This window comes from Neomonachus schauinslandi, chromosome 6 (assembly GCF_002201575.2).
Source record: "Neomonachus schauinslandi chromosome 6, ASM220157v2, whole genome shotgun sequence".
In the NCBI taxonomy this organism is placed as follows: Eukaryota; Metazoa; Chordata; class Mammalia; order Carnivora; family Phocidae; genus Neomonachus; species Neomonachus schauinslandi.
In genome coordinates this window covers 101,395,157-101,405,277 of record NC_058408.1, presented here as the reverse complement: position 1 = coordinate 101,405,277, position 10,121 = coordinate 101,395,157, and the positions used below count along the sequence as shown (strand labels likewise).

The following is a 10,121-nucleotide window of genomic DNA, read 5'->3' as shown; positions in this document are numbered from 1 at the left end:
CCCTGCCTCGCAAAAGATTCTAAGATGCTCTACCTATGTCAGATTCTAAGATGCTCTACCTATGTCTCAATGCCCCTGTTCCAGACTATTGCACAGACCACAGAACGATCACTCTCTGTAGTCATTCATTCCATCATGTCCCTGCCTTGCTCCAGAGTTTTTATCAATTCTTACCAGTTACTTTGCAAGTCAGGGCCATCCACTGACTTGCCTTTCTCTCTAATTAAAAAGTAATAAACAAACAAACAAATACATCCCTGCTAAACCCTTGAAAGACTAAACAAACTGACTTGCTCACATATGATTTGCTCATATCTCCTTTCTTTACCTGCTACACCCTAAGTCTACCCTCATCACTAATAAGCCTCTCCAAAAAAACCCATGTAGAGTTATCAAACTCTAGATGTGGATTCCTATGAACCTCGTTACTCAGTTTATGCCACAACATTTGCAACTGTTTATAGGATGCTTAATACATGTCTGTGTGTGTGTGTCAGATCTTGCCGTTGACTGCAGTCAGCCTGCGGTCGGGAACCACGCCTGCTAGAGCCCACCCTGCTCCCTGACACGTAACACACCTTTAAAACAGTGCTGTGTGGGATGGGTCCCTGATAAATGCTGGTGAACTCTTGATGAACTGAGGCTTAATTTTTCATACTTCTGAGCTTTCAGATCCTTGGCTCAAGCAAAATCTCCCATAGCATAGGTTTTAGTTGGATTTGGAAGTCCTGCAGCTCTACCTTCTTCACTAACCTTCTGATCTCTATTCTCATCCCTATAGTGGCCTGCGAATTTGAAAATTACTACCTCTAAAAGAAAAAGAGAAAATGGGCTATTCAGAGTTCATAAACTAATAACTGAACCATGATTGAAACTTAACATCCCATGACTGTCAACCAGATGTGTTCTCCCGAGAGACTGGTGTTTTGGAATTGATCTGAATGTATAACGGGAATTTGAGGACTGGCTAGTTCATAACAAGGAGGGCAAGGTTGCCTAAGGTCCTTAGTCTAAACGTGGCGTTTTCTTCCTTCACTTTTCCCCAGATGGACTTGGGCATTCCAGCAATGACCAAGTGCTGCAACCAGCTGGACGTCTGTTATGATACTTGTGGTGCCAATAAGTATCGTTGTGATGCAAAATTCCGATGGTGTCTCCACTCTATCTGTTCTGACCTGAAGCGGAGTCTGGGCTTTGTCTCCAACGTGGAAGGTAGGTATCTTAAGGGCATCTGCGTGTGAGCAGGGAGTTCTATTCCTGTTTTCATACAGAAATGTATCCAGAGCCCCTTTATGCAAAGGGACCATTAGAGCTCACTGAACTTTCTTTCTAGAACACTGTGACAAACGTAAGAAGGGCGAAGGAAGATTCTGGGCATTCCTTTACTAAAGTTCTTGCTGTCCTGCCCAGGAGCTGCTGGCAACACTCCTGATGGACAGGCCACACCAAAGCCTTCCCAGAGATCTAAAAATCTGTCCTTTAAGACCAGAGAAAGAGTTGCCCAACTGGCTTTCGTTATGCATTCCACTATTAAATAATTTTCCGTATCAGGAGTTATTCTGTATAGGACCACTTGGTTTGGTGTAAGCCCTTTTTTCCTTATTTTGTTCTCAGTTTGGCAAAGAATTTTTAAAAATCTGTCTTTTTTGTATAAAGCTCTCTGTATACTTGAGGATAATTATTTTTATTTTTTTTTATTTTTTTTTGTATTTTTTTAAAGATTTTATTTATTTATTTGAGAGAGAGAGAATGAGAGACAGAGAGCACGAGAGGGAAGAGGGTCAGAAAGAGAAGCAGACCCCCTGCCGAGCAGGGAGCCCAATGTGGGACTCGATCCCGGGACTCCAGGATCACGACCTGAGCCGAAAGCAGTCGCTTAACCAACTGAGCCACCCAGGCGCCCCGAGGCTAATTATTTTTAAACAACTGCTTAGTCACCCAGTTTCTAGCGCTGATTGTGTAATTTCTTTTCCCTAATTCACCTTAGGAAAAGCTTTAATCCTTTAGTTTCCAAAGCCAGAACATTACATCCAGGTATTAGCATTATATATCTTTAGATGGCAAAGTTTGACATTTAAGCTTATAAGGAGCTGGCCTCATGCCACTAGAATGTCAGCAGTAGAAAGAATCTTGGACTGTTTTCATAGATCGATGTCTAGAGTGTAGTCCTAAAGGGAATGTGTGAAGGCTTGAAAATATGAATAATTAATTAGGCCCCGTAAAAGGGAGTATTACACTATCTGTACCTACAAAAGGTGAATAAGTACCTGCTGCTAATCTAGGGTCAGGTCAAGTTACTTCCTCTAAGCAACGTTCTATTGATTCTTTCTCCTAAATATCTCTTTGATATACCACTTGCCTGATTACTGCAAGTTAATCAAATCTCTGGGTCCCATCCAATCTATTTTTCCCCAGAGGGACCAGATATATTTTTGTACCACATGAATCCAGTCATTTCCACCCTCTGTGTAAGTCCTTCAACTGGTTCCTCTTCCTTGGGATTAAATCCAAACTCCTTAGTATGATATATGTAGCCCTTTCTCATCCATTACCCTACCTCTCCAGCAGCATCATGCATATTTCTGATTTCTCTCCTGACTTCTGCCATTCCAAACTCCTTGGGTTGATGGACCATATCCCTTCTGCCTCTATAGTTCCCTCTGCTTGGAACATTCTGATCATTTTTGTTGTTGTTGTTGTTAAATAGATTTATTGAGATATAATTCACATACTATACAATTGAACAATTTAAATGCTTTTAAAATATGTTCAGAGAACTACGCAGTCAGTCCCACAATCAATTTTAGGACATTTTCAACACTCCAAAAGGAAATCCCATAGCTACGAGCAAGCCCACTCCACCTTTCCCCTACCCGGCCCTTGACAGCCATAAATCTTTCTACCTCTATTGATTTGCCTATTCTGGACATTTCATATAAATGGAATCATAAAATATGTGGTCTTCTGTGACTGGCTTCTTTAACTCAGCAAGGTTCATCCATGGGGTAGCATGTATCAGTATTTCATTCCTTTTTATTGCTAAACTATATTCCATTACATGGATATAATGTATTTTCTTTATTCACCAATGAAGGACATTTGGGTTGTTTCCACCTTTTGTCTATTATGAACAATTCTGGTATGAACATTGATGTATGGGTTTTTGTGGAGACATATTTTTTCATTTCTCTTGAGTATATATCTAGGAGGGGAATTCTGGGTTATAATGGTAATTTTATGACAAACTGTTTTCCAAAACAGCTGTACTATTTTACATTCCCACCAGCAATGTATTAAAGTTCCAATTTCTCTACATCCTTACCAACCCTTGTTATTATCAGTTTTTTTAAAAGTTTATTTACTTAAGCAATCTCCACACCCAACATGGGGCTTGAACTCATGGCCCCGAGATCAAGAATCACATGCTCTTCCAATGAGCCAGTCAAGTGCCCCTCTGTCTTTTTAATTATAGACCCCAGTGAGTGTGAAATTGTATCTCATTGTGGTTTTGATTTGCATGTCCCTGATTGCTTATGATGAGCATCTTTTTATGTGCTTATTGGCCATTAAATATCTGCTTTGGAGAAATGTCTATTTGGATCCTTTGCCTCTTTTTAAGTTGGGTTACTTGTCTTTTTATTATTGAGTTGTAAGCTTTCTTTATATATTCTGGACACACATCCCTTATCGAATATAGATTTCACTAATATCTTCTCCCACTTTGTGGGGTTTTTTTACTTTCTTGATGAAATTACTTGTAATGCATAAGTTTTCCATTTTGATTAAGTGCAATTTATCTATTTTTTTCTTTTGTTGCTTATACTTTCGGTGTCATATGTAAGAAGGCTTTGCTTAACCCAAGGTCACAAAGATTTGCTCTTCTAAGAGTTTCTTCTTCTAAGAGTTTTGTTTTAGCTTATACATTTAGGTTTATGATCTACTTTTAGTTAATTTTTACATATGGTGTAAGAAAGAGGTCCAACTTCATTCTTCTGTGTGTGTATATACAGATATTCCTGCATTTTGCTGAAAGACTATTCTTCCTCACATTTAATTGTTTTTGCACCCTTATCAAAAATCAATTGAATATAAATGCAGTGTTTATTTCTATACCTTCAATTCTATTCCATTGATCTATGCCTGTGCCACACCGTCTTTATTACTGTGGTTTTGTGGTAAACTTTGAAATCGGGAAGTGTCCTTCAACTTTGTCCTTCTTTTTCCAAGAATGTTTTGGGTATTCTGGATGCTTTGCATTTCCATATGAATTTTAGGTTCAGCTTGTCGATTTCTGAAAGAAATGGCAGCTGGAATTTTGATAGGGCTTTTGTTAAATCTGTAGATCAATTTGAGGCATATTACCATCCTAACAAAATTATGTTTTCCGATCAATGAACATGAATTCTCCATTTACTTAGATTCTCTTTTTTTTTTTTAAAGATTTTATTTATTTATTTGAGAGAGAGAGAATGAGAGAGAGCACATGAGAGGGGGGAGGGTCAGAGGGAGAAGCAGACTCCCTGCCGAGCAGGGAGCCCGATGCGGGACTCGATCCAGGGACTCCAGGATCATGACCTGAGCCGAAGGCAGTCGCTTAACCAACTGAGCCACCCAGGCGCCCTACTTAGATTTTCTTTAATTTCTTTCAACAATGTTTTATAGTTTTCAGAACACAAGTCTTACACTTCTTTTGTTTAATATATTCATAAGTATTAATTTATTCATTTTGTTATTATTGTAAATAAAATTTTCTTAATTTTATTTTATTAATAATGTACAAAAATATATATATGTATATGTATGTTGTATAAATATGTATACATATATATATACAACTGATTTTGCATATTGATCTATTATCCTGCAACCTTGCTCAACTCACTTATTAATTTTAATAGATTTTAGTGGATTCCTTAGGTTTTTCTATACACAAGATAATGCCATCTACATATCATCTTCCTTTCCAATTTGGATGCCTTTTACGTATTCCTCTTGCCAGTTGTCCTGTCTAGAACTTCCAGTACAATATTGACTAGAAGTGGGGAGAGCAATGTAGAGAGCAAATAAACAAATGGTACCAAACAACCAAAGGGCCAAAGAAGAAATCAAAAGAGAAATAAAAAAAAAATATTGAGGGGCACCTGAGTGGCTCAGTCAGTTAAGTGTCCAACTCTTTTTTTTTTTAAGATTTATTTATTTTTACTTTAGAGAGAGAGAGAAAGAGTGTGTGGGGGAGGGTTAGAGGGAGAGGGTGAGAGAGAATCCCAAGCAGACTCCCTGCCTTTCACAGAGCCTGAGGTGGGGCTTGATCTTGATCCTGAGATCATGACCTGAGGCAAAATCAAGAGTTGGACACTTAATTGACTGAGCCACCCAGGCACCCCAGCATCTGTCTCTTGATTTTGGCTAGGTCATGATCTATCTCAGAGTCATGAGATTGAGCCCTTCATCGGGTTCTGCACTTAGCGGAGAGTCTGCTTGAGATTCTTTCCCTCTGCCCCTCCCCCTGCTCTCTCTCTCTAAAACAATAAATCTTTTTTAAAAATATTGAGATGAATGAAAATACAACATACCTAAACTTATGAGATGCAGCAAAAATAGTTCTAAGAGGGAAATTCACAGCCATAAATGCCTATATCAAGAAAAAAAAGAAAGATCTTGAACAAACTCTAGCTGTACACCTCAAGGAATTAGAAAAAGAAAAGCAATGGAGCCCAAAGTTAGTAGAAGAAAGGGAATAACAAAGATCAGAGCAGAAATAAACGAAATGAAGGCTAAAATAACAATAGAAAAGATAAATGAAAGTAGGAGCTTTTTAAAAAAAGATGAACAAAATAGGCAAACCAGTAGCTAGACTCACTAAGAAAAAAAGAGAACTCAAATAAATAAAATCAGAAATGGAAGATGAGACATTTCAACTGATACCACAGAAATACAAAGGATCACAAGAGACTACTATGAATAATTATATGTTAACAAGTTGGACAACGGAGGAGAAATGGGTAAGTTCCTAGAATCACACAACCTACCAAGACTGAGTAATGAAAAAGTAGAATCTGAATAGACTGATCATTAGTAAGGTGATCAAGTTAGCAATCAAAAATCTTCCAACAAATGAAAAAGATGGACTTTTAAAGTGGCTTCAACATTTAAAGAATTAATCATCCATTTAAATGGCTTCAACATTTAAAAAAATTAATACCAATCCTTCTCAAACTCTTCCAAAAAACAGAAGAGGAGGGAACACTTCCAAACTCACTCTATGAGGCCAGCATTACCCTCATACCCAAACTAGACAAGGACACCACAAGAAAAGAAAATTAGAGGTCAATATCCCTGATGAACATAGATGCAAAAATCTTCAACAGAATTTTAGCAGACCTAACTCAAAAATACATTAAAAGGATTGTACATCATAATCAAGTGGGATTTATTCAAGGGATGTAAGAATGGTTCAACTTCAGCAAACCAGACAATGTGATACACCACATTAACAAAATGAAGGATAAATATCATATAGTCATCTCAATAGATGCAGAAAAAGCATTTAATGAAATTCAATATCGATTTGTGGTAAAAAAAAAACTCTCAACACAATAGGTAGAGGGGAACATATCTCAACATAAGAAAGGCCATACATGACAAGCCCACAGCTAACATCATGCTTAATGGAGAAAAGCTGAAAGCTTTCCCTCTATGATCAGCAATAAGACAAGAACACCCACTTTCACCACTTTTATTTCATATAGTATTGGAAGTATTCTAGCCAGAGCAATTAGGCAAAAAGAAGAAATAAAAGACATCGAAATTGAAATGGAAGGGGGGGAAATCGGTGGGGGAGACAAACCATGAGAGACGGTGGACTCTGAGAAACAAACTGAGGGTTCTAGAGGGGAGAGGGTGGGGGGATGGGTTAGCCTGGTGCTGGATATTAAAGAGGGCACATACTGAATGGAGCACTGGGTGTTATACACAAACAATGAATCATGGAACACTACATCAAAAACTAATGATGTAATGTATGGTGATTAACATAATAAAATTTTAAAAATTTTTAAATAAAAAAATGGAAGATGTAAAACTATTGCTATTTGCAGATGATGTGATATCATATATGTAAAACCCTAAAAACTCCACCAAAAAAACTGTTAGAACTAATAAATTCAGTAAAGTCACAGGATACAAGATTAATATACAAAAATCAGTTTTGTTTCTATGCACTAATAATGAATTATCAGAGAGAAAAATTTTTTAAATTTTCATTTACAATTGCATTGAAAGAATAAAATACCCAGGAATAAATTTAACCAAGGAGGTGAAAGACCTGTGCATTGAAAACTAGAAGACATTGATGGAAGAATTGAGGATGACACAAATAAATGGAAAGATATTCTGTGATCACAGATTAAAAGAATTAATATTCTTAAAATGCGCATACTACCCAAAACAATCTACAGATTCAATGTAATCTCTATCAAAATTCTAATGGAAGGTGTTCTGAGATGCCTTCCCTAATAACTCTTACCCCCAGAGGGATAGAGAGTCTTTCTGTGGGTTCCCATACAACCTTGATTTCACTTCCATCATGGTGTAGTGTAACCATTTGTTTACCTATCCATCCTGTCTACCTCTTTGTCCAAACTGTGAGTACTTGGGTAGGGGTCACTTTGGTCTTTGTATCCCTGATGCCTAAGAGAATTATTGACCAACACACATGGTTTTTCAATGAGTGAATAGTTATTCATCCCACACTTGAACAGAGAAAGCTATAGGAAACAGAGTTATCTGAGGGAATATTCTGCAAAAATGGTAGAGTTTCCATGGAGTGAGCATAGTGGTATGGGAGATTCTGATTGCTAAACATGATTTTGACCTGGAGGCCCATAAAAGAAGGGTATCCCAAAGTATATTCTGCTTTATTAGATGGGATGGAAGCTTACGAAAAAGCTTCTCTTAAATGTATGTTTTTCTTTTTAATTCTGTATTTGGATTACTGCCTTTACTTTCCTCCAGATGTCATGTTATCCTTGGAATTACATTGCTTCTTAAAATTACTCAAACTACCTGAGGTAGTCTTGTATGTTAACCTTTTATTTCTCTTCATCTTTTTCAAGTAGCCTGTGATTCTCTGGCTGATACTGTGTTCAATACTGTATGGACCTTGGGCTGCCGACCTTTTATGAATAGCCAACGGGCAGCCTGCATCTGTGCGGAAGAGGAGAAGGCAGAGTTATGAGAAAGAGGTGATCCCTTCCTGGTTTTGAGTGACGCCATGGCTGTCAGTCTCTGAGATGGTAGTGTGGCAGAGTGAGCAATCTCATCCTTGCTTCCAGAAGTTTGGATACCACAAAGCAAGAGAAAGAAAGCCTTGTTCTACAGCTGAGAAGTGAGTCCCATCCTTTGAGGAGAATTGGAAAGAAGCCATGGAGTGATTTGAAGACTACTCTTCATTTGACAATGGTCTCCCCAACCAAGACACATTTGCCTGGCAATTCAGTTCTTAGTTTAAAGACTAAAATAAAGACTAAAATACTGGGATTCCTGGACTTGGTAATTATATTCATAAGTGAAGTTTTGCAGAGTCCAACCATGTGGGAGGCAAGGACTTTCCTCTGGTCCATGTTTCAGTTGCCAGTAAGCATCTCACATTTAATAAAGTGTACTTTTTAGAAAAGAGATGAATGAATTCCATTATCACCAATGTGCTTCCATTTCACTTAGAAGAGAACAGAACCCTTCCTGGTAAGTTCCACCAATGATAACCATCATTCCCACTGGTGCTGGAGAGATGAGAACAGGTGGGCAAAGTCAGAGACTTACCTGGTTAAGGCCAATAAAGGTGAGGTCAGATGGAGTTAGGTCTCTGAGGTTCAATTCTTTCCGCAATGAACTATTCCTGTTGATATTCCCAATTCCTAAGTGGTGTTAGTGTCATGTTAAGATCTGAGAAGCATGTGGTAAAAAATTGTCACTGAAGATAGCTAGGAAAAGTCCCTGAAATCTGAGGGGATGCAAATGGTCAATCCCTAAACTATGGTTCTCAACCCTGACTGCAGATTAGAATCACCAGAGGAGCATTAAAAAACAAAGAATCTCTGGGGGTGGTATCTACCTATTGGTGTTTTATAAATGCTCCCCACCTGATTCTGATGCACTGGGAAGGCTGAGGTCCACTAAGGTCAGGGATTGGAAAATGAAGCTCAAATCAGGCCTGACATCTGCTTCTGTGGAGTTTAACTGGACCACAACCATGTTCTCATTTGTTTATGGCCATTCCTGTGCTATAACCTCAGAGCTGAATAGTTGTGACAGACTGTTTGGCCAGAAAGCCTAAAATGTTTACCATTTGGCCCTTGACAGAAAAAGTTGGTCAATTGCTGACCTAGGTCATTCTGTCTTTTTCCTTCCTTTTGTCAATTTTCCTGGTTCCGTTAAGAATTGTTGATGATAGCCATTTCTAAGAAGAACAAGAAGAAAAACTGTTTCTTGATCTTATGTAAAGCCATAAAATTAATTGGCATATTAAGAAATTGGATTTAATTGCATATAAAATTCATCCCTGTGGTTTATATTTATTTCAATAAAATTTATTAAGCATCTACTTAAAAAATAGACTATGGTATAATTTTACACCTTTTTCTATTGCCTTATCAGTCTGAGGGCATAGAATGCCAAATAACAGGGCATATGGTACCAAATTTTAATTTTGTCTACAGTTCAGTCATTGAACCTCTTAAATGCATGTTAATACATTCTTAAAAGATTTATTTATTTATTTATTTTAGGGGAGTAGGAGGGGCAGACGGAGAGAGAATCTCAAGCAGACTCCACGTTAAATGGAGACTGACATGGGGCTTGATCTCATGACTCTGAGATCACAACCTGAGCTAAAACCAAGAGTCGGACGCTTAACCCACTGCACCACCCAGGTGCCCTGCATGTCAATAAATTTATTAATATTTATTAATTGAAAATATTTCACTTAAGATAATATAAAAACATCAAAGAGGAAAACATCATGCAAGAGGAAAACCCAATAGTAATTTTTAGTACACACTTACATTGATAAACTTCCAAATCCCCCATGACTATTCTGTGTTTGAATTGAAATTTCAGGGTAC

General features: G+C 37.7%; 1 protein-coding gene across 2 annotated transcripts in view; it reads left to right on the top strand.

Moving 5' to 3' along the window:
- The window catches only part of PLA2G12B (phospholipase A2 group XIIB), a 25,886-nt gene extending 17,338 nt beyond the window's left edge, over positions 1 to 8,548 (top strand). The window contains exons 3-4 of one of the 2 annotated variants that reach the window (XM_021699902.1): positions 1,047 to 1,212; positions 8,115 to 8,548. In XM_021699902.1, the coding sequence (XP_021555577.1) occupies positions 1,047 to 1,212; positions 8,115 to 8,236 (288 nt within the window). In that variant the 3' untranslated portion in view covers positions 8,237 to 8,548. The remainder of the gene's footprint in view (positions 1 to 1,046; positions 1,213 to 8,114) is intronic. The other variant, XM_021699903.1, reaches the window with a different exon arrangement.
- The last annotated feature ends 1,573 nt before the right edge of the window (positions 8,549 to 10,121 follow it).